The sequence below is a fragment of the Mercenaria mercenaria genome, chromosome 7 (assembly GCF_021730395.1).
Source record: "Mercenaria mercenaria strain notata chromosome 7, MADL_Memer_1, whole genome shotgun sequence".
Taxonomy (NCBI): Eukaryota; Metazoa; Mollusca; class Bivalvia; order Venerida; family Veneridae; genus Mercenaria; species Mercenaria mercenaria.
The window spans coordinates 50,857,073-50,882,674 of record NC_069367.1 but is presented as its reverse complement, the minus strand read 5'-3'; the positions used below and the strand labels follow the sequence as shown (position 1 = coordinate 50,882,674).

Genomic DNA, 25,602 nt, shown 5'->3' with positions numbered 1-25,602 from the left:
GTCATAATTTTAGAATGTCAGTGACAAATACTACTTGAAATAGTCTATTATAATAATTTTTTGCTATTGTAATAGTTGGCAGTAGGTAGCAAATGAAGTGAAAAAAACTAAAATACTGCACATCAGTGTTTGAAATTAACCTCCCCTTCTGCCTCAATTTCTATTGTAATTTAGGCTAAATACATTGTATTTTATCATGCTTTTCAGAATGAGTAAGAGCAGAGCAGCAGAATTATTGCGGCAGGCAGCAGATGCCTTGCTGCAGGATACTACTAATAGTAACATGAGTAATGCCAATGCAGCAGCATCTGCTACCAGTACAGCTGTAACAGCTGCAACAAGGACCCTTTTTGCCCCATACAGACACCCTGTCACGACCAGGCGGAGAGCTCAGACTGTACTGGCTCCACAAACTTTGAGCTATTGGACCCACAGATTCTGTGCATTATCAAGTTCTACATAGGTTTGAAGATTGTTACAAGCTTGAAATTATTTAATTTCAATTTTTGTGGCATAGTGCAAGCTATTGTGTGCATACATTCATCTGCACCAAGTTAAACATTTGAGTACATTAACAATAATTTCCAATAAAGCTGTAAATGTACAATGAACATATAATTTTTAGTACACGTATTGTTACTCTGAGACTAATATACAGGATTTAACCTGTAATCATGAGAGGAAATGCAGTGTCAAGTATTCATAACTCTTCTTTACATGAAGTTTGGATTCTCTCTCTTTAAAATTCAAAATAATGCTTTTCCTGAGCACAATTTCAAAAATGTTTTAAGATATTTAATTGAAACTTAACAGAATGATCAAAGATATTGAGCAGAACTGTAATATCAAGCACATGCTTCCAGGAGCATAATTTTGTTATTAGCACGACTCTTCAAACAAATAGTCCGAGCTATTGTACTCGCCCTTTCGTTAGTATTAGGGTTGCAATGTCCAAGTTTGCATACACCCTCCAATATTTTCTAAGTCCATTGACAAATTGCTTTCATACTTCCCACACTTGTATAGATACCATTACAATGTATGTCCCCAACCCACAGACATAAGAAGATAACTCTATCAAGCATTTTGTCAAAATAATCTGCCCTTTATGTATTAGTTATGGGTCAACTATCAAATTTTATGGAATTTATTGCAAGCGTAGCAAAGCGCAGCAATAAGTTCTATAAAATTTGATATGACCAATATCTAATTTAAAGTTTGCCTATGTAAAAAGGACACTTGCACCATGTCTGATACACTGTAAAGTTGATAACGTTATTTAATGCCATAAAACGGCCAAGACATATTTTATGTGATCTATTTTTTAAATATTTAAAAAAAATCCGCCTCTCTGGTTGGATAATAAACTAGAACAAACTGTAAGACTTGAAAATCTCTGTCCAAGTTTGCATACACCCTTAAATATTTTCTAAGTCCATTATCATATTTCTTCCATACTTTCCACGCCTTGTTAACCATCATGTCCCCAACTCATACACAGGAGTAGATAACTCTGTCAAGCATTTTGTCAAAATTCAACTTATAATATGCCATCATGTCTCTAAGCCCTAAACTTTTGTTCCACCCCTTGAGTTTAAACAAGGCACCAGACATTAGGTATAATGTATTCATGGCATTTTTGACATAACAGCATTTCATTTGAAGATTATCAGAGAAATAGTTCAAATAGTGCATGCCAATCATTTTAAAGAAGAGTTAATGTTTCTATGATGCAGCAGCTTCACCTGCAGGCTACAGAAAATGCCAAATGACCATACTTTATGCAGTTTAAGCATTAAAAAGGTACTGTCAGTTTATTTCACAGTGATTTTATCATTTTACAATTATTTAACATGAAATATGTTTGTTACAGGATTTAGCCCCAAGCAGAGAGCAAAAGCACCTACTTCAAAAAAGTGGTTTGGGGGAAAAGAAAATAACTTTTGTGAAGAATTCGGACCCAACAGCATTCAAATTGAAACTGGAAGAAAGTTTTCCAAGTCTTAAAAATTGTGGTGGTTTCGAACTATTAAGGTCATCGCCAAAAAGCAGACTCAGTCTGGAGGTGATTGAAATCCCTTCTGGAGGGTACAACACTGATTTCCTTAGTGACTGCAGTGGCCTATTCCAGGCCCTTTGTTATATAAGACCTATTCAGCAGGATATAGTGCTGAATGAAATGAGTGTTAAGGTAAGATGTTGTTAACAGTTTTAACTAACTTGTGTAGAATTATTATACCCCTACTACCAGAGGTGTGTGGGGGTATTATATAGGAATAATTTTGTCTGTCCGTCCGTCCTTTTGTCCCAAAACTTGTCCAGGCACTTTGAAATAACTTGGCACAAAATGTTAATCTATGGCATTCACACGCAAGAACCTGATGGCTGCCTTTAAGGTCAAGGTCATTCATTAAGGTCAAAGTTCAAATGGAGCATTTTATTGTTTGTCTGGGCTTTCTTCTTTACTATGCATTGAAGGATTTCAAAATAACCTGGCACAAATGTTGATAAAATTGAGATGGTGTGTAGTGCAAGAACTGAATGGCTACCTATTAGGCCAAAAATATTCTGTGTTTCGGTAAACTTTTGGGTAACCCGACCCTACCTATGAAAAATGGTGCGACCCTAGAGTTTTTATGGCCTAGATGTTTGAGTTTGCTTGTAATACAAGCTGACAGCTTACAGAATCACTCTGGAGTCTGTTTCCTTGGTCATACAGCAGAACCTTGTGTCCTGTTCAGAGACTTCGAGAATAATCCCCGGCTGTTATAACCTGGTACCTCTTGGATGAGGACACTACCACTAGGCAGTCTCATCCCAGACTGTCAGTCAAATTAGTCATTTGAATGAAACTTGAATGTTTCAAACATAATCAATTTGAAGGCATCTGTGCATACAACAGCTTCTGACCTCAGCTCTGCCACTCACATTCAGAATTGTGAGTAGTTTGTGAGTAGTTGGCTATGTAGTTTAGAGGTAATGCATTTCTTTTAAGATTGATCTACTCTGTGATCTCAGTAATTTTACAAACTTGATGGGTGAACTTGGTTTGTGAATAGGTAATGTAGACAGTGTGACACAATTCCTTTTCTTTTACAAAAATAAATCTATTCTTTTTACATCAGGTTGCTGACGATGGACTGTTAGAAGTTTGTTTGTGTTGTGGTGGGAGTTTTCCTCTGAGGCAGCTACGAGAACACACCCTAGAATGTCAAGGAGATACTAAAGTATGTGTTAAAGTAAATTTTTTATCCCCCCGCCAAAGGCGAAGGAGATATTAGCAATGCTCCCCGTCCGTCCGTCCGCAACGATCTTTGTCCGGAGCATAACTCCGAAAGAACTGGAGGGATTTTCTTCAAACTTCATAAACTGATAGAATACATTGGGAGGAAGTGCAGTGTGCAAGAACAATAACTCTACCTTGCCTATTTTTTAGTTATTCCCCTTTATCATATTTTCTTAAAAAAATTGTCCGGAGCATATCTTCTTCATGCATGGAAGGGATTTTGATATATCTTAACACAAATGTTTACCACCACGAGGTGAAGTGTCATGTGCACGAACCAGGTCCCTAGGTCTAAGGTCAAGGTCACACTTAGAGGTCAAAGGATACAAGAATGAAAACTTTGTCCGGAGCATTTCTTCTTCATGCATAGAGGGATTTTGATATAACTTGGCGCTAATGTTCACCACCACGAGACGGAGTGTCGTGCGCAAGATCCAGGTCACTAGGTCTAAGTTCAAGGTCACACTTAGAGGCCAAAGGTCAGATACAAGAATGACTTTGTCCGAAGCATTTCTTCTTCATGCATGGAGGGATTTTGATTTGTAACTTGGCACATTTATACACCATCATGAGACGAAGTGTCATGCGCAGTTCCCTTCTTTAGAATAACTTCCCTTTGTTGTTACTTTAAATAGCTTTTATTGTAACTTTTTCATTACTAGTCGTAGGGAAAAATTGAGACCACTTTTTTTTTTTTTTTTTTTTTTTTTTTAAATTAACTTCCCTTAGTTGTTACTGTAAATAACTTATATTGTAACATTTTTATAATTGACTGTAGGGAAAAAACAAGACCACTTTTCTGTGGTACAACATAGATGTTACTCTCCAATTTTAGGTGTATTTTATTATATATAAGGTATCTCTACCTGGTAAGGAGTTTTTTTGTGGACTTAAATAAACAAAAGACTTACAATGATTACTAAACAACCACAAAATTAACATTCTATTTGCAAATACAGCTGCTAGAGTAAAGAAATTGCTGCGACGGGCATATATTGTGACATTCTGGCACTCTTGTCCCCTGTTAGCTTTCCATTCCTTCTTTTTACAGTAGCCATATAGAAAAACATCATAGCTATACTCTTCATGAAAATTAATAAAATTTAGCAGTAAACCACCTCACTACTGACTTATTCTTTCTTCCACATCTTTAAAACCCCTGATGCGGACCACAACTAAACGGTTCTTCAAAGCTTTCCCCAAAATTAATACTTTCAGACACTAACTTGCCAGGAACTTTAGCCTTCAATTATAATATGCCCGGCGGGGGGATTAGCCATGTGTAACATGGCTCTTGTTTGTATATGTTATTCTTTCGACTCTGGCACATTTGTCAGTAAAAAATATTAATGAAATTATGAAAATACTAACAGATGACTTAGCCTTGTACATATTCATATTATTTTATGAAAACAATCCAAGATGGCTGTTTCAATTTGCAACTGTTACCTCGTTACCCATTTTTGATAAAATAATAATTACTGATCAGACAGTATCTGAAACAATCGTTAATGTTCACATTCTTTTTACAGGATGATATACCATCTATAAAAAGGGCGAAGACAGACCCACAACAGGCTCCAATATGCCAGTATGCCTGTGTAAGTATCTGATGTAGTGACTAACAAAATAACATTTTAAAAGCAAATGGTTGATATATTTTCATATTTCATTGATAAAACATTAAGATTCTATAATAAATTTTATATGGAGTTCAGTTGTGAAAAAATTATTTCCATCATTCGATTTCGATCATTCAATGGTGGGCGGCAAGATCCCTCTGGGATCTCTTGTTATTAATGTGATGAATTTGAATGAAATTATTGACAGATCTGATTGATGGGATTGCTATTGAACAAGTGTTGATGCTTAAACAACTTCCCTTGAGGCAGTCCTCCGACCATTAAATCAATCGTATGTTAGTAATTATGCCCCGCTTCGAAGAAGGAGGGGTATATTGTTTTGCAGATGTCTGTCGGTCGGTCGGAATGTAGACAAATCCGTTTCGGGAGGATAACTCAAGAATGCTTGGGCCTTAGCTCATGAAAGTTGATAGGAAGGTTGATCATCACCAGCAGATGACCCCTATTGATTTTGAGGTCTGTATGTCAAAGGTCAAGGTCACAGTGACCCAGAACAGTTAAGCGGTTTCCGGATGATGTCTCAATAACAATTGGGCCTATGATCATGAAAGTTGATAGTGAGGTTTGCCATGACCAGCAGATGACCCCAATTGATTTTTAGGTCATCAGGTCAAAGGTCACAGTGATCCTGAACAGTTAAACGGTTTCCGGATGAAAACTCAATAACACTTGGGCCTAGGATCATGAAAGTTGATAGGGAGGTTGGTCATGCTCAACAGACGACCCCTATTGATTTTGAGGTCAGTATGTTAAACCTCAAGGTCACAGTGACCCTGAATAGTTAAAACGGTTTCCGGATAATAACTAAAGAACGCTTGAGCCTAGGGTCATGAAACTTGATAGGGAGGTTGGTCATGACCAATAGATGACCCCTGTAGACTTTAAGGTCAGTAGGCCAAAGATGAAGGTCACATTGACCAGGAACAGTTAAACCTTTTCGGGACGATACCTTGAGAACGCTTTGGCCTAGGATCACGAAACTTGATAGGGAGGTTGATCATGACCAGCAGATGACACCTGTTGATTTTTAGGTCAATAGGTTAAAGGTCAAGGTCAGATTGAACCAGAACAGTAGAACGTTTGTTTACAGTGAGCATATAATTTCTGTTTGTTTTGCAATTACTGAATGCATCAAGGGGGCATTTCGTGTTTGACGAGCTCTTGTTCATTGATGGAAAATGTAAATACAGTTGATTTACAACAGATGTTGCTTTTAATAAATTCGTGTGGAATTTCAATTGCTCATAATTTGTTCAAAATTTAGGTTCCTGGTGGAAAAGATGAGGCATCCACACCGAAAATGTTTTCCATACTGTTTCTTCTGTTATAATAGTTATTTTTGTTTTATAATTTTTGTTCTGCCGTTTACATTGATGATTTTGATTTCCCCCATGTTTGGCCATTCTTATTCTCAGAATAACCTTCTACAGTAAGTCTTAATTCCAGTCATTTACAAGAAAAAGAATTTATTCCATATTACTCGACATAAAATAAGAACATGTACCATTCTTTGTCTTTTATTTATCTCATTGTTATACTGTTAAATGTTTTAAGATCATATAACGCATTATGACGAACAAATGACTTAAAATACTTGATTTCTAAATTAATGTATTCTACATCTGCTAAGGTAAATGCATCAATAGATCTGAGAAAACATTGAAAAGTTAAGTTGGCATGTTTTTGGCCGCTCTATCTTCTAGCGAGAGGAGACCAGGCGCAAGCATGAGACAACACGCGATGCGATGACCCCTAAAAACCGCAGACGGCACCCAGCACACGGACCACACCCGAATGTATGACAGTAGACCTCAGCTCACCACGGCTCCGCACCAAAACGATGCCACGAAGCAAGTCAAGGGCTGCTATCAAACACCCAGTGCTAGAAAGCTGTCTGATACATGTCTGTGCTAAAACAAGGACGACAATATTGGCATTATTGTCCACGAAAACGGCACGCGTTAAATATTAATGAGACAGCCCAGTTCTTCAGCTAGTAAAACTAAAATACGGACTGACCGGGCCTACCACACAAAACACCAACTGATGCACCCCAGACACACTTCACCTTGCAAGAAGCAACGCAACATAGGCACCACACAACATTATAGTGAAGCAATACAGACAACGGAATGCAACCAGGGCCTCACCAGTACCATTGTGATGCATTACAGACACTTCATATCGCAAGAAACAACGCAACATAGGCATTACCAACACTATATTGAAGCACTACGGACAACGGAATGCAACTTGGGCCTCACCAGTACCATAGTGATACATTACAGACACAACCTAGGTTTCGCCAATACTGTAATTATTCACTATAGAAGCTTCACTACGCAAAAAAGCAAAGCAACCTAGGCATCACCAGAATCTATAGTGGTGCACTACAACCCTTCACAAGCAAGCAACGCAACGCAACGCAATGCAATCTAGGACTCGCCAGTACTATAAGGACGAAATCCTAGTGACCGAGCAACTTCAGGTCAACCAACCTTAAATAGCAAGGTGCATCTTTTGCAATGAACAACCTTTGGTGCACTGTTTAAGGACAATAATGCCTTTGTGATAGGCCGATAAAGGCAAACATAGTTTCACCAAACTGAGCGGACCGTGTCCATAACTGACAGACGACAACGCTAATTACACTAAACTGTTCCGAATAAAATTCATCACATCAAACGCATAGATATATCTCTAGTTCCGCGTCTACCGTATAAATCGCCACAAAACAAACACCCAAGCGGTTATTGTTTAGCAATCTAATTAACTCGATATCTCGCCTGATCCCCTCAATTCAACATTATTTGAGCGACAGTCCTAACATTTAAGGTATAATTACCGATTCATAAAAATTACATAACACAGAAATAACTGCCAGTGAGCCTTATCTTTTATCCAGAAGCTAAGATATAAATGAAAATACCTAAGCTAAAGTAATACACAAGTTCATGTAATTTCTTTTCCTATATATTCTTTTACAGAAAATGTCTTAAACATTAATTTAATTTCCGATATCCTAAAAAAGCACACAGTTCCAATTAAAAACATTCTAACGAATGATGTTATTTATCAACACAATACACCTGAATTCCATAAATCGGGAACTATCCAAAAGTTAATTTCCAGGAAGTATCTACGGTACTTTGAAGTTCTTTCGACTTGGCTTCTATCACAGAACATTCATTCGTAACTTCTTTGAATATGATTATAATTGGGATATCGGAGACTTCACAGTGTACGTTGCACTAACAGCTCACTGACATCTTCAATAAATGCCATATAAGAAATCTGTACCTGAAAGTATAATACAAAACGCAGCAAATCTGACACAAAATTTCTCCGAATGTCAGGTCTTTCACCAAAAACTAAGTTAACCATAAAAAATTACTGCATTAGCAACTTTTTGGGTGTGGGCGGGAGGGTAAGTTTCTTTACTGAAGGACATGTAGAAGAACAGTAGATTCTGTCAGTCAATGTATAATAACGGTCTATTCGCCCTTCAGACGCAATGTGAGAAATCTGCACGGGCTTTTTGCTTTTATATCGAACAACTGGCTGTGTTCTCGGCTCGCTGAACATGACACAGTACTGTATTGATAAAACGAGAACCAGTTCAACTGAATAATAAGGCCGATTATTCCCGAACCCTTAGCAACTAACAAAACATTTTAAGTCTCGAGGAATAAATGAAATTATTTTAAAGAAATAATTTATATTATTCCATATATTACTCGACATAAAATAAGAACATGTACCATTCTTTGTCTTTTATTTATCTCATTGTTATATGTTAAATGTTTTAAGATCATATAACGCATTATGACGAACAAATGACTTAAAATACTTGATTCCTAAATTAATGTATTCTACATCTGCTAAGGTAAATGCATCAATAGATCTGAGAAAACATTGAAAAGTTAGTTGGCATGTTTTTGGCCGCTCTATCTTCTAGCGAGAGGAGACCAGGCGCAAGCATGAGACAACACGCGATGCGATGACCCCTAAAAAACCGCAGACGGCACCCAGCACACGGACCACACCCGAATGTATGACAGTAGACCTCAGCTCACCCGGCTCCGCACCAAAAACGATGCCACGAAGCAATCAAGGGCTGCTACCAAACACTCAGTGCTAGAAAGCTGTTTAACAAACACCATGCGTCCCGTCTCCTCTCGATTTATTGATTTTTTCCGCCACAATAAATTTTGCAAAAATTTATTCCCCAAAAAATCAACACAAAGAAAAATTAGACATTTACAATGTCTATTAAAGCATCTCTGTGACCGCGGCAAATCTCAAGTAAATGCAATGAATCCGCGCGAAAGAAATTATAGCGAACGCATAAAATATAGGTAAACATTCAATCCACACGGCCAGCCAATTGCTGGAGTCGAAAATATCATGCGGTGTTACCGAAAGATACTGTAATATTTCTAATACGAATGATCAGTACGTACAGGACAAACTAATTAGCGTATTGATGCAACTTATCCCTATAGCATAAATCTGAACCACATTTTACCGGGAAAAAGTTGCTGTGGCATAACAAATTATATGTGTGATTTGGTTTAACCGTAAAAATCTTGGGCAAACTAGATCTTAACAAATAATTCGATGTTAGGTTATTTGTGACGTCAGAACTTCTGAATCACAGTAAGTAGTCATGAAAAGTTATTTGTTTTATTCGCGTGTATACATGGTAAAATACATACATAGTTTCAAATCACCAAAATTCGTAATTTCGGATATTGCTTAATATTTTACCTAAAATCAATGAAGAATTGTATCAACTTTTTGGCACACACAAGTTTTTATTGATTTGTGTACAAATTGTGAAATAATTGTCATAAATATAAACCTCTTCTAGCATGTAAAACGCGTCGGTAGCGATGACATATTTCTCAGAAATTGCTTGAACTATTTGGTCTTTTGATGTTTGACTCGGGGGTAATTGCCCATAAGAAAATAGTATCTTAATATTTCATAGAATCGCGTTAAATTAATTGGACTATGGGCAAGCTACACTGGTTTCGTTTTGTATTTTCAACAAAATAAAATCCCCTTTCTGATTTGTCTTAGAATTTATTAAAGTATAACCAAATACTGTCCGTAAAAGACAGGTCAGCCTCTTCTCTAAATACCGGATCCCACCGATGCTTGAATCTACCAGTACACTTAATTAATCTGAATAGGTGGCCTGCCAAAATAGGCTAATGTGAAAACAATTGTAACATCCTTTATTCGTAATTAAAATAAATCTGCAATTAAAACAGGTTTATATCTACCGCCGCAAAATGAATTGATTCCGTAGACAACCCTGTAATAGATTACTTAAAAACACTCTCATATAAAAACTAATGAAAAAATAATGCTCGTAAGGTATGATAAACTTTGATGAGAACCCTTACACTAAACCATACGTCATGAATAAACATGATGACGTATTCACTAAGTATAGGCTATACTTTTACCGGTTATAATTGTCGTTCGAAATATTTCAAATGCTTTTAAAAGCAGTGCTATACACATTATCAGAGAATCGGTAGAGATTTCTGACCAATAAAATAAAATGTGTATTTTATACTTCTTTGTTCTAAATAAAGAATGTCTTGAACTTTTCAATTCGAAGGCGAAGCAAGGCATTTCAAATGCCATTAAAACGACCAGGCACGTGATTGGTTTTGAATAAAAAAATTTATATGAAGGCACCAACATATAATCGCCACTGAATTTGATTTCTCTTTATTCGACAAGTCGGTACCCCAGATAAATGGGGAATAATTATAATAGTTCTAGAACAATTCTATCGGAAGTTATGCCACATTTATGCCACGTGTCTGGCAACAGTTTGCGTGACACCAATGACCTTTAATCCAAACCTTCACCCCAAGCATTTGCAGAAAAAACAACTGTTTACCCTGATTGGTAATCCAAAAAAGGTCCTAAAAAAAAAAAAAACGGGTTATACCGACTGTAATATCGCAAAAATCCTAGTATTGTTAAATCTAAACAAATCTCAACCCTTATGTGGTGATAGGCTTGCTAAATCAACAGAATGAGTCGGATGCAGCAGAGACGAAACAAACCACACACATCTGCAGTCCTGAATAAAAATTATTCTGTGAAACAATCGATGTTTTTTTTTTTTTTTTTTAAATTTACTTTCTGAAGTGTAGTGGTCAGAATTCGGATCACCATCTGTAGGTCTACAAATCAAGCTCTGAACCCCAAAATTTCAATCATTATTGCCTTTGTTCTTTCGTTTGCCAACTGCTATCAAATCCTTAAATACATTTAAAGCCGCAAAACCACCTCCAGTAAATCGTTCTAGATAGTTCTGCTGTTTGCCTGATTTCATGTTTGATTTCAACACAAAATTCTTAAATGCCCACCACGACCTAGTAGATCTAACCTTTTTTTTTTCTTTTTTAAACCACGGAAACTTCATGAAAATCATTCTCAAATTACAAGTGATATACAGCCATGATGGATAATTAAGGCCCTTCCTAAAATAAATGAGTTTTACAGCTTTATATGCAAACTTATTCAATCAATCTCTTATCATCATAGTTTTAAGGAGCATAGCATAGAATGACTACTTTACACTGAAGAAACCAAATGTGTTCGAAATTTAACTTAATACACTAATTTCTGTATATACTGTTACATTGATTAAATATAGTATTAAGTCATTAAACACCTTGTTTTGGCCTAATCTATGTCACCGTCAACTTGTTACTAAATACTTGTATATTTCAATCTTTTCATGCAAATGTAAAACTACCGTCATGGAAATATAAAAGAATACAGGTATTTTGTGGCGTATCTTTAAATCCTAGCAAATTTTGCAATGTTATCGATTCCTCAAAAGGAAGTGTTGTATCAAAATAAAAACTTTCTGTGTCAGTCCAGTGTTTGTATTAGCAGAGAAGACTATTAAGCGTACTAAACGGTATGCGTTTTGCGTTTTTTGATGACAAGTCCCTTGACCTAGATCTTGACCTATTTTAAAATTTCTGGGTCGATATAGTCTACTTTGACCGGTGAATTTGCTAAGTTAACTATATCGATATTTTTTTTTTTTTTGAGATTTTGAGACGAAATTTCATTTGAACTTTATCTCCGGGCGCGACCCCAATCTTTACCCCTAAAATGTCTCTGAAATGTTCTACTTGCAAATTATCCCGAGAGGTGGGTTTTGATACTTCACTGAAAAATTATACTGACTGCAGGACACTCCCGAATGTGGAGCGAAGTATGTGCTATATATGGAAAATTTGAATATTAATGAAGTAATTGCACATGCAGTGACGTGTACTCGCCCGAACCGTTTCCGCTGCGTCATTAACCTGCACACATCGCCACCACAAGTCTGTTATGTTTTAAGACCAGGATGCGGGCGATATCACCCGACGCAACTGAAACTGCCCACCGTGCACACGCCATGCTAAAACTTGTACATGTAACAAAGCATTTTCTGAACTTTATCACTGATTGGTTAGATATGTCGCCGCATAAATAATGAACGCTTTCGACCACTGCATATAGAATTAATCTTGCCCGGGTGTTTTCAGTCTGACCGTCGGTAGACAATCTAAAATGTCTTTCTTACAAAAAACGTTTTGATAACTGAAATGCCCCCTTTGACTGGCAATAATGCCAAATTGATATATTCATCTCTGAAAATCTGTTCAAGGGAGGAAAGCAGATGTGCCGCCAATAAGACACTGGTAAGACTAACACGAAGGTATGATTTGATTTGCGCATCTTCCCACAGACTGTAACTTTTTGTTCACTATTAGACATGCTGACCATACAGACGAGCCTAGTTAAAATGACTATACACTTACATCGCCACACCCTCCTTGATTTTTTACCTCTAACCATGACATAGTCTTGTGAAATACCCGAACCATATAAAATACTTAAAAATCAATATATTATTAATACACCACCAGCATTATCTTGTAACTGTCTGTTTCTTCCTTTCTCGATTTCGTTTGTACAATTACCGGTCCCTCGTGCTCCAAGGTCATGTGGTGGTATCTGATTTGCAACCTCGTTCCTGGCCGGCCTTTTGTTTCTCTCCTCTCGTCCTATGGTGATATTCCTGTTGTTTGACGATTTTGCTCTTACATTTTGCCTGTGACCTTCGTCCTTCCTTTCCCGGCCTTGTCGTTTAGGTCTAACACGTTTATGCGGCATCTCAATTTAAGATTACTTTAAGTTTATCTTTACTGAAGGACATGTAGAAGAACAGTAGATTCTGTCAGTCAATGTATAATAACGGTCTATTCGCCCTTTCAGACGCAATGTGAGAAATCTGCACGGGCTTTTTGCTTTTATATCGAACAACTGGCTGTGTTCTCGGCTCGCTGAACATGCACATCAGTACTGTATTGATAAAACGAGAACCAGTTCAACTGAATAATAAAGGCCGATTATTCCCGAACCCTTAGCAACTAACAAACATTTTAAGTCTCGAGGAATAAATGAAATTATTTTAAAGAAATAATTTATATTATTCAGGTTTCAGCTTTTTCAGATAATAGTAAATGGGTCCTAGCCCTATCATATATGATACGGAAAATAGCATTGTATTTAAGCTTTGGGGGGCTCTTCCTGACGTTAACATTGATTTTGGGAAAAGGAATTATTTCAAAGAACTTGAAAGAAGTTTTCTTTGGGGAGGACACCCTATAATGGCCCCTGTTATACAACTAAGAAAGCCCAACAAAATTAATGTCAAATTATGGCAAATCTTCACAAGTTAAGGACGGTTGTTTTAACACATTACATTGTATTATCAGGAAGTCACACAGTTGATTTTAGAACCAGAGCTATGCTAAATCTTAATACATTTTTAGTTCACCTGTCACAAAGTGACAAGGTGAGCTATTGTGATCGGTTGATGTCCGTCGTCTGTCTGTCTGTCCGTCAACAATTTCTAAAAAAATCTTCTTCTCCAAAACCACTGGGCAGATTTACTTCAAACTTAGCAGGAATGTTCCATAGATGAAGCTCTACCAAAATTGTTCAAAGAATTGAATTCCATACAGAACTCTGGTTGCCATGGCAACCGAAAAGAAAAACTTTAAAAATCTTCTCCAAAACCACAAGGTCTAGAGCCTTGATATTTGGTATGTAGCTTAGTGAATTGAATTTTGACCTTTGTTGACCTTTACAGTGACCAAATGACCTACTTTTCTTTTTGCCCCCTGAGGTCACATGTATAGGGCAAACATCTAATTTAACATTGCCTTAAAATCTTAAATGCTTTCAACCAAATTCATCAAACGGGGCCATTGTGTTCTTTTGAACACATAGAGCCATGATTCTCAGGTGAGCCATATAGGGCCATCATGGCCCTCTTGTTCAATATATTGAAATGAATTCTAGTTTCCCAGGTTAGCTATCCAGATATCCTTGTTGGTATTTTGTTTTTAAAAGTTTGCATAAAGGAATTTCAGCAGACAGCTGTTTTTATGCCATTTTATAACAGATGATTTGCCTAAATCCAAAGGCATACCGGTATATTGAACCACATTTCTTAAATGCCAGTCAAAAAGAAAACACCATCTAAAATAATCAAAGTTTGACAAATTTTAAAATATAGAAGCTATTTTTAGCCAGTTTGTCTCTCTTGTTTGTTATTCTGTACTACCTGCCACATACATAAAAGCAGCTGCCAGAGATTGTTCTTATGTTTCACAAACAAACTTTGTATTATATATTCATTTTAGTCTTAAAAGTTTATTGAAAATATAACGCTAATCTGAATCCTGAAAAGTTACAACACATTACCTCTTCAATGAAAGGATTGTTTATATTAGTTCAATTTTTTTTCTGATATTAGGCGTACATTGTATACACAAGCACCAGGGACTGAAGTTTTTCCTGGATTCATATATCATTTGACCAATTGCTAGATTAAAAGCTTTGAAACGAAAATGCAAATGAATGTAGGACTTTTTAGTTTGACCCTCATAGACATTCATGTATAGTGCATTTTATTTCACCTGGCAGGGCAGAGTTGACCTTTGACTTATACAAATAACTGTAATCTCAAAAAAAAACGAGCAAAATACATTTAGTTAGAACAGTTTCACTGTTTAATTCCGTAATAGTTCCGTAACCAACAAACTGGCGACTGAAATTTAATGATACGTTGATTTCAATTTAAAGCCTTTGTCACACATTCAGTGATCAGTTCCCGAAGTTGATATGGAGGGATACTCTACCACTTGTGGACGGCCTTATCAATTTGTAAAAGTATCATTGACATAGGGAACATCCATGTATGTTTATTTTAATCGTATTTAACCGTTTATTGCTTTGTAGGCATCCGTGTATGATTCATAAACCCATACCGTGAATGTGTGACAAGTGCATAATGTAGATGTGTTTGGAATAATCTGCGGAGGTTGCCGATCATACTACATATACTGCACAATAATGCAGTGGACCATCGCCAAACTCCGTCCCGCCAGGGCAATTAAAACAAAGAATAGATGATAGAAAATGACAGATGATACAAATTGGCCAACAAATATTCCTCAATTACTTTTCTTAAAGCTTTTAACAATTTATTTTACATCATACATGTTTTGAATACAATTTATATCATTTTGAAATTTTCTCTTTATATGTACATGTATAGGACTTCTAATTTTTGTAGTGATGATGAAGTTCCTTGCCCAGTGTGTGGGCTGAAACTCCCAAAAGGAGACATCGAGTTCCATGCATCAACTTGTGGAGAGAGTGCTTCCACTTCCATTGAGAGCAATTCTGTTTGTGGTAAGAGTACTGCAGATGGACAACAGGCCAGTAATGAAAAGGGGTGTGTATCATATTACCAGTACCAGTCTGTGAACTATATCAGATACAGTCTGCCCGCTTAGCTCAATAGGTAAGAGCGTTGGTCTGTGGATCTCGGGGTCGCGAGTTCGATCCTCGGGCCGGGCGTATGTTCTCCGTGACTATTTGATAAACGACATTGTGTCTGATATCATTAGTCCTCCACCTCTGATTCATGTGGGGAAGTTGGCAGTGACTTGCAGAGAACAGGTTTGTACTGGTACTGAATCCAGGAACACTGGTTAGGTTAGCTGACCGCCGTTACATGACTGAAATACTGCTGAAAAACGGCGTTAAACCCAAATCAAACAAACAAATATCAGATACAAACAGTGGGTTTCAATTTTCACTCATACATTATAGAATAAGAGATTTGATATTTGCCCAGTTATTTGTCTGAGGGTAGTGGTATTGGCCCTGCAGATAAGTGATATGGACCTCAGACCTTTGTCAAAATCTAAAATTCTAATCAACTTCAATATCATTTTATCTTCAAAGTTTATCAAAGAGTCAGTATGTTTTATTTTCTTGACTTCGGGTGATGTGTATTATATAACAATTGTTGACTTATGTTATGATGAATATGAAGTTTAGTTGATATTCAAAATAGTGATGATTGACTATGGACCTCCTCCTCAATCTGTATGACTTTTTTGCAGGTGAACAAAACATAATATTCAACACAACAAAACCGTATAATAAACATAAATGTGATGTCTATTATATAAAAATTTGCTGTAATTATTTGATTGACTCTCCCTTACAACAAAGTGATATGTGATAAAGTTATTTTATATCTGATTACCTCCCTTGATTGTAGTCAAAATGGATTTACATCAGTAAGTACTTATAGGACTTATTTAAAATTTCATTATTGTCATTAGTTGGACTGAGCCAATCAGGGTAGATAACTACGGACTGATTTTATGTCAAATTACCTCCCTTTATTTCAAATTAAAATGGGTATATCTCGGTAACTAATGAAAATACTGATCTGAAATTTCACAACAGATTTATTTGGCAGATCCTTCTTTTGTTCACTTACAATAATTTTCTTTTTAATTACTTCCCTTTTACGTTACTATAAATAGCTCATTTTAGTAACTATCTAGGTCATTTCAAGATCAAGGTCAAGGTCACACTTAGGGGTCAAAGGTCATATGAGTGTGTTTCGTGTCTGCTCTGTAACTCTTGAACTGCTTGAAGGATTTCAAAGAAACTTGACACAAATGTTCACCACACTGAGACGGCGTGCAGAGCGCATGTTTTGGATGTCTCATTTCAAGGTCAAGGTCACACTTAGGGGTCAAAGGTCATATATGACTTTGCTTTGTATATATTGCTATGCACTGCAGTGCTCTTGTTTTTATTTGGCAGATTCCTTGTTGTTCTCTTACAATAATTTTTTTTAATTACTTCCCTTTTTTGTAACTATATATAGCTTATTTTGAAACTTTTTTATTATTGGCTGTAGAGAAAAACCGAGACCACTTTTCTGTGGTACAACATGGATGGTACCTCCAATTTTTAGGTGTATTTTGACATATCTGTACCTTGTAAGAATTTGTTGTTTTCTTTTTGGTTTAATTTCTTTCCTTTGTTGTTCCTGTCCTTTGGACTTAGATATTTTTTCTGAGGACCTTCTTGTCCTCAAGTGCAATGATAACGGGTGAGCGATATAGGGCAATCATGGCCCTCTTGTTGAAAAACTTCAGCTGGCAAATATCTCAAACACTATTAAAGCTTTTCTCTTGAAACCTTGCATATGTATTTCGGGTCATCATTTGAGGTCAATGACCAAGAGCCATAACTGTGTCTGGGGGTTTGACTGAATTACTCCCCTTTTTGGACTGAGAAAATCTTGGTTAAACTATAAAATTGATAAAGATAACTGCAGGTAATTGAAACTTCACAAATGTCTTTGGGATCATAATGTTAGGTTGTTGGCAAAGGTGTTATGTATCCTGATTCAATTATGATTTTTTTTTTGTTCTTAAAATTTCAGGTTAACTTATTATCATGCTGCTCATGCATTTGAACAGACTGAAAGGCTTACATTGTACTATCCAGCACTGAGAATAGTCCGTGGACAGCTCTTGTTACGTAAGGCTTATGTCATGGACCAAATGCAAAATGGTCGTAACTCCCCTTTTTCATTATACATGTATGTAGTTACGACCATTTTGCGCTCAGCCCACCAATTGTGAAACAGTTTCTTAAATGAATGTGACTGTTTCTATTTACTTTCAGCACTTTGGAGGAAAGCAAAGATGGGCTAGCAGCAAAAATCAGAACTGACACCTGGGCGATCAATGTAGTGAGAAGCCGTTTCTATGAAACAGCTCTTGAAGAGTTAATGGAAGCTGTTGATGGTGACTGGGACAAAACCATAAAAATAGAATTTGTAGGAGAAGAAGGAATTGATGTAGGAGGATTGAGCAGGGAGTTTTTTACTCTTCTGTTTAAGAATGGTGACATTTTTGAGAACATGTCATTTCACATTGATAGTGAACTGCTGGAGAAAAAAGTTTATAAGACAATGGGCAAAGCAGCTGCACGGGCACTAATCATGGGACACCCTGGGCCAAAGTGCTTCCACTCATTTTTGGCAAAGTTCATTTGCTTTGGTCAAGAGCCAGATTTTGATGATATATCATACCAGGATGTTGGTAGAGCAGATGTATTGAACGCCATTGAAGAGGTTTGGATTTTATTGTAATATGTGATAAAAAAGAAGATAACTGCATTATCTGTAGAGGTTTGGGATTTGAAGGGAGACAGGCTGGAGTCTTAATATAGGACTTTAATAGCATTAGGGACTCTATAAAGAAATGAAAACAGATTTGTTGAAAATTTTATACATGTGAAGCTTTATTTTTGCCTGTCTGCTCAAGGTTATTCTTTAAAACTTGGTGTATGTATTTACAATGAAAAATAGTAGTGCAAGACACTTTTTGACGTTGCTTCCTCCAGGGATTCTAAAACCAATAAACAATGCCCTGATCTATACTTACAGATAACCTCTGACAATTGTGACCTAGGCAACCTAATGGAAGACCATGGTGCACTTCTAGAACAGGCAGGATTCAGAAAACGTTTGACATCCAACACAGTGACGGAAGCTGTAGAAGCATTGAAGAGACATTTCACATTCTATCATGTCACAGGAGCTCTGATGCAGTTCAGAGAAGGTAAGCACATAAAACATTTGATGATTGTAACTCTGACATACTTGGATAGATTTTTGGAATTGCTTAACTGTATCATGACAATATCCAGTTAATACCAGACAATACCAGACCTAGGTCTCGACGGTCAAGGTTAGCTTGACTATTTGAAGAATAAGGAGAGCTAGCCCTGTCACCTAAGCGTCGTAGGCTTAACACTTTCTGCAAAACCTGGCATATATCTCTAACACTATCAAAGCTTTTCACTTCAAACCTTGCGTATGTGTTTGGGGTCATCATTCGAGGTCATTGACCAAGAGACATAACTCATTCTTGGGTTATCCCCCCTTTTGGAAATTTGCATGCAACTTTGTAGCTGAATGTAACTACTAAAGATACTCATTTGAAACTTAGGCGCTTTTTTGGGGTCAAAATGAAAAGTCACTTGTCTAAGGCCACAACTTTGTTATTCATTTTAATTGAATTATGCTTCTTTTTGTACTTAGAAAAATCATGATTGATGAAATACATAGTTTACTATCCAGCACTGAGAATAGCCAAGCACGGCTGTACTGACAGCTGTTGTTTGTAAGTGTTGGTTTGAAAGCCTGAATGTTTAGCACTAATGCGATGTCTTACTTGGTTATACTTCTTAACATAACATGTATTATGCTCAGTTGACTTTCTGTTATAGGTTTGCAGCTCCTTGGAGTGTTGCCTGTACTCCAGAGCTATCCTGAAAGCATCACATTCTTCACAGAAACCACAGCCACTGCTGCTGATATCCAGGAGTTCTTCAAGCCATCTTACACTGACGACAATCAAGAGTTAAAGAAAATTGAAGAACTGATAGTGTACAACTTTAGAAAGTTTCTGAAAAAAGCAGAACGTAAATATTTTCATTTTATAACATTTAGCAAGCCTATTTTATTGTTATTTCTGGAGCCAGGTTTGCTCAGTTGATAGAGCTTCAAACTGCCAATAATGGGTCGTGAGTTTGAGTCCCAGCCCAGCTACACAACTTGTGGTCATGAAACCATTTCTACTGCCATTCTCTCTGATTCAAGTTACTGGCATAATTAGTACAGGAATAGTTGGAAAACTGTTGAACCAAATCAAATCTTTGTCTGTTGTCAAAAATCTTTTAAATAACTAAGTTCGTTTGAAATAATGAACACACACAGTGATAAATAATACTTTCTCAAGAACAGGTCATAAGTCTTTGGAAATCTATATTGGTTTTGCAGTTATTATTACATAATGGCATAACGCTAGTGCTTTATATGTTTGTTAATATGTCATTTTTAACTGTTTCCATATGATGTGAAACAGTCCTCAGCGTTTTTGAGCAAGGCAATAGTTTTGAATGGTGCCAGTACAGCCACTCTAGCGAACTGTTATATGCGTGACGCAGTTGCACAGAAAAAAAAACACCTTGACAGTGACATTTAATTTAAATTATTCAATAGGTAGGTAATGAAACAATTATTTCATATGCATTTCTTGAAACAGTCAAAACTATTGCCCCTCGGAGGTATCATGGAAGACTTTTGAACTTTTGCGCGAGGCTGATAGGCCAAGGGTAACAGTTCGAAATATCTTCCCTGATACCCAAACACACATTCATAATTGTATACTGTGACATTACTGTCTCTTATTTCAGGTGGGAAAATATCCACTCCATGGATAAACATACTTGATGAGACTGAATCAGAAGTGACCATCACCACAGGACATGTACTGCAAGCTTTAGTTGGGTGTGAGACGCTTCCTAGAATATCCAGTGGGCTCCTGTTATTCAATCATAATGGGTCAGATCTGACGATCGTTAACACTTGTGCACCATCTATAACATTCTCTCAGACAGATAAGATTCAGGAGTATGAGAATTTCGAAATTCAGTTTATGCGCGTAATTGTTGAAAGTGCAGGCTTTGGAATTGAGTGAAAATTTCTACTAACCCCATGTGTTGACATCACAGTTTTAATACTAAATTTTATTCTGATCTAAGGGCAATGATGTTACAAGTAATTTGTTATGCTTAGGACTGCCTTATCCAATATCAAATTTATTGTTTACATGACAAGAACAAAGTAAGACATTGACAAGGCTTGTATCAGCATCACACATTCACACTAGGGAGTCTTGAGTAATAATAATCTGTTATGTGTTATGCATTGTAAACCGTCTAATCCAAGATTTTGTTTATTGTTTTTTAGCTCACCTGAGTACAAAGTGCCCAAGGTGAAGTATTGTGATCGGTCAATGTCCATTGTCCATCCGTCAGTGGGTGTGTGCAACAACAATGTTTAAACGACATCTCCTCCTTAACCACTGTTCGTATTTTGACCAAACTTTACAGAAATGATTTTGGGTGGTGTTTTCAAATTTATTCAAATGGTTCCGGTCCATTGAACAACTAGGTCACAGGAGTAAAAATGCATTGTTAATGCCCCCAGATCGAATGATCAGGGGCATATTGTTTTTAGTCCGTTTGTCTGTCTGTCACAAAATTTTAACATTCCTTATGAAATTTAAACGCCTTACACCTACAATCATGAGACTTCATATAGGTACCTCATGGCAACCTCTACAAGATCCCGTCATTTTTAGGTCAAAAGGTGAAAGGTCAAGGTCACACGTACAGGGCAAATGTGAAATTTAATATTGCTTATAAAATCTTCACTTACAGTCATGAAATTTCGTATGTATGTACCTCATTACAACCTCTAGAAGACCATTTCATTTTCAGGTCAAAGGTCAAGGTCACACGTAGAGGGCGAACATCTAATTTAAAATAACCTATAAATCTTAAACGCTTTCAACCACATACATCACAATTTATATGTAGATACTACATGACAACCATTTTAAGAACCCTTTATTATTAGTTAAAAGGTCAAGGTCACATGTTGAGGGCAGATATTTAATATTCATTTTAATTTTAGGTGTAGATTATATATGACAACCTCTACAGGACCCCTTCATTTTCATTACCAAGATTGTTCAAATTATGCCCCTGGGGTCAAAAGTGGCCCCATCCGGGGGGTCACGAGATCTTACTGTGACTTCACATAAACATTTGGCAGCATGCATACAAAGCATAAGCAGGGGCTGTGCCCATTATACTGAAGGTCAAAGTCACCAAGGTATTGTACTAGGGTTATTTTTAAGGTTAAAGTTTTTTGGTAACCTTTGTTTTATGTCATACCTCTGTTACTAATGCTTACATGTATATCTTATTGTGACTTCACATAAACATTGGGATATACCGATTTTACGAAAGGTCAAGGTCATGAAGGTTTTACACATTTTCAGGTAAAATGTTTTGGCAAGCTTAGTTTTATGGACATATTTTGGTACTTAAAAATATAATTACTTGAAACTTGAAAAGTTTCTTAATCGTCATTATTTACATGTGTGGTAACATTCCCCATAACTCTACTTTATATTTTCAACAGAATTACACCCATACATAAAATATTTTAGCAAACTTTATTTTCTTGATATACCTTTAGCACTTTTAAAGATATTTACTTGAAACGCAATATTTGTCTTTATCATCATCACCTGTGCTGACTGAATTTTGGGTAACCATATCAAAAGTCAACGTCACATGTCCCAATGTTAATTTTCTGCATGAAAGGACTTCACTAAAGAACCACTGCACCCAGGACCTTCAAACTTCACATGCTGATGGTACTTATTCAGTACACCACATAAGATATTGCATTGAAACTTCACACACTTCTTCGGGGTCAATAGCTAAGGTCACACACCCAAGTCCTATAACTCTGGCTTGCATTTTGAAAAAAAAAATTATTTTGACAAAATTTATGTTGAAGTTTCAGGACTATATAAGGTTGTGAAATAATATTCAAAACTATTGATCTTATTTTTTGACAGAATTTTAACTCTTCCTTACTTGACTTTAACCCCTGAGTACTAGTTTTGACATCTGTGTGTTTCTCCCTCTTAGATATATAAAAGATCTTATCATTGAGAAATATATCTATTTAATTGTCAAATTGCCGAATAGTGGAGCGCGCTGTCTTACAGACAGCTCTTGTTATATTGAATTATTATGAATGATTTAAACTCAAGTGAGCGATAAAGGGCCTTCATGCCCCTCTTGTTTAACAAGGACAGGGCATCAGAACTGAGCTTGTGTCAGCATCATGCATTCACAATTTAGTTATGTTCATAACACAGCCTATTATGCCCCCTGATCAAATGATGGTGGTTGGGCATATTTTTAGCTGCACTATTCGGAGAATAGGGGGGCTATACTACTCGCCCTGGCGTCGGCGTTGGCGTGACCCTTCTTGGTTTTTCGGCAACCTTTGTTTTTCTGTCATATCTTTGTTACTATTGCTTATATCTTACTGTTACTTCACATAAACATTGTCCAGTATACAAACAAAGTATACGTAGGGACTGAGCCCATTGTACCCAAGGTCAAGGTCACCAGGCAGTTATACTTGTTATTTTTAAGGTTAAAGTTTTTCGGTTACCTTTGTTTTTTTGTAATAACTGTGGTACTATTGCTTATATCTTACTTTAACTTCAAATAAAAGTTGTCCAGTATACAAACGAAGTTTAACTAGGGGCTGAGCCCATTATACCCAAGGTCAAGGTCACCAGGCCGTTATACTTAGGTTATTTTTAAGGTTAAAGTTTTTCTGCAACCTTTGTTTTTCTGTCATATCTTTGTTGCTATTGCTTATATCTTACTGTAACTTCACATAAACATTGTCCAGTATACAGACAATATATGTATAGCAGCTGAGCTTATTATACCCAAGGTCAAGGTCACCAAGGTCTTATACATAGGTTATTTTTAAAGTTAAAGATTTTTGGCAACCTTTGTTTTTCTGTCATATCTTTGTTACTATTGCTTATATCTTACTGTAACTTTACATAAACATTGTCCAGCATACAAACAAAATATGTTTAGGGACTGGGCCCATCATACCCAAGGTCAAGGTCACCAAGGTCTTGTACTTAGGTTATTTTAAAGGTTAAAGTTTTTCAGCAACCTTTGTTTTTCTGTCAATTCTTTGTTACTTTTGCTTATATCATACTGTAAGTTCACATATACATTGCCCAACATACAAACAAAATATGTGCATTGGCTGAGCCCATTATACCCAAGGTCAAGGTTACCAAGAAGTTATACTTTGAATTATTTTCTTGTTAAATTTTTTCGAGAGCTTCGTTTATAAACATATCTTTGGTACTTTAAAATATGACTTGAAATTAAAAATATTTGTTTATAATCATCTGCATGTGTGGCTACATACCCCATAACTCTAATTGTTTTTGTTTTTTTGACAGAATTATGCCCCTTTTATACTTAAACTTTTTTGCAATCTTCGCTTTCTGGATATAACTTTAATGCAATATAAGATAAAAACTTGAAACTTAAAATGTATCTTTATCATCATCATCTGCATGTGTGGCTACATACCCCGTAACTCTAATTGTGTTTTTGACAGAATTATGCCCCTTTTGTACTTAAACTTTTTTGCAATCTTCGCTTTCTGGATATAACTTTAATGCAATATAAGATAAAACTTGAAACTTAAAATGTATCTTTATTATCATCATCTGCATGTGTGGTAACAATCCACATAACTCAGATTTGTATTTTTGACCGGATTATGCCCCTTTTACACTTAAATTTTTTACAAACTTTGTTTTCTGGACATAACTTTGGTACAATATAAGATAATGACTTGAAACTCGAAATATGTTTTTATCATCATCATCATCTGCATGTGTTGTAACAATCCTAATAACTCAGATTTGTGTATTTGATGGAATTGTGCTCCTTGGTGTATCTTCCTTTTGAAGTAGGTCTCTTATTCAGACATATATTCATTTTACTGTCAAATCCCCGAATAGTGGAGCGCGCTGTCTTACGGACAGCTCTTGTTTTTGGTCTAAACACATTTCTTGTTCAATTTAAATTTTCAATTTCTTTCGGGTTTTATTCATTAAATTAGTTCAAGAAATAAATCTTTTAAAGTCTTATAAATCAATGATGAGATGTATGGTCAGAAATGACTGTCCGCTTAAACTGTTGATTGATTGATCGATTTATTAAACATTTTATTAAATTTAGTGTTGTTTTTGTATTTATATTGTGTCATTATTTAAACATAGTTCTCAAGTTTGAAAACCATCAGATGAGCACAGACTAATTCGGAACAGCCTGGTAACTATAGTATGTCCAAGTATGCCATGGAAGAATTTACCAAACTGTCTCTGAATCAACCTCTGGTTAGGCTAACAGCAAACAATACACTCCAAATTTCCAGATTGAAAACATGTGGTGGTATGCAAACATGGACAGGGATAAGTCAAAAGGGGCAGACAAATTTGACAAAATGCTTAGAAGAGTTATCTACTGTATATGGGTTGGGAACATGATGGTAAACAAGTGTGGAGTGTATGAAAGCAATAAATCAATGTACTTTAAAAATATTTGAGGTGTTGCACAAAATTGCAAATTGCAATGCTAATGTTGTATATATTTATCTTCGGTGGGTTTGCGATACTTTCTGTGGATTCACAGGAACGAAAAATCAATCGGAAAACTGAATTGTTTCTTAAGCTGATAAATACTGCATAAAATTCA

General features: G+C 36.2%; 2 protein-coding genes across 2 annotated transcripts; both read left to right on the top strand.

The window, feature by feature from the left end:
• The first annotated feature begins 208 nt into the window (after positions 1 to 208).
• Positions 209 to 3,281, top strand: LOC123558277 (uncharacterized). Its single transcript, XM_045350157.2, has 3 exons — positions 209 to 397; positions 1,874 to 2,191; positions 3,126 to 3,281. The coding sequence occupies exons 1-3, from the start codon at positions 209 to 211 to the stop codon at positions 3,279 to 3,281; spliced, it is 663 nt and encodes a 220-aa protein (XP_045206092.2).
• Positions 3,282 to 4,818: 1,537 nt separating this feature from the next.
• LOC123555418 (G2/M phase-specific E3 ubiquitin-protein ligase-like) lies at positions 4,819 to 24,292 on the top strand. Its single transcript, XM_053548386.1, has 6 exons — positions 4,819 to 4,887; positions 15,614 to 15,775; positions 18,043 to 18,493; positions 18,809 to 18,983; positions 19,654 to 19,848; positions 20,623 to 24,292. Exons 1-6 carry the CDS (start codon positions 4,880 to 4,882, stop codon positions 20,904 to 20,906), a joined length of 1,275 nt encoding a protein of 424 aa, XP_053404361.1. The 5' UTR covers positions 4,819 to 4,879; the 3' UTR covers positions 20,907 to 24,292.
• The last annotated feature ends 1,310 nt before the right edge of the window (positions 24,293 to 25,602 follow it).

Coding starts and splice junctions, on each gene's coding strand:
- LOC123558277 (XM_045350157.2), top strand. CDS start 209: ATGAGTAAGAGCAGAGCAGCAGAATTATTGCGGCAGGCAGCAGATGCC. Junction 398..1,873: donor CCAGGCGGAGAGCTCAGACT/GTACTGGCTCCA, acceptor TGTTTGTTACAG/GATTTAGCCCCAAGCAGAGA. Junction 2,192..3,125: donor TGAATGAAATGAGTGTTAAG/GTAAGATGTTGT, acceptor TTTTTACATCAG/GTTGCTGACGATGGACTGTT.
- LOC123555418 (XM_053548386.1), top strand. Junction 15,776..18,042: donor CAGGCCAGTAATGAAAAGGG/GTGTGTATCATA, acceptor ATTTACTTTCAG/CACTTTGGAGGAAAGCAAAG. Junction 19,849..20,622: donor GTTTCTGAAAAAAGCAGAAC/GTAAATATTTTC, acceptor CTCTTATTTCAG/GTGGGAAAATATCCACTCCA.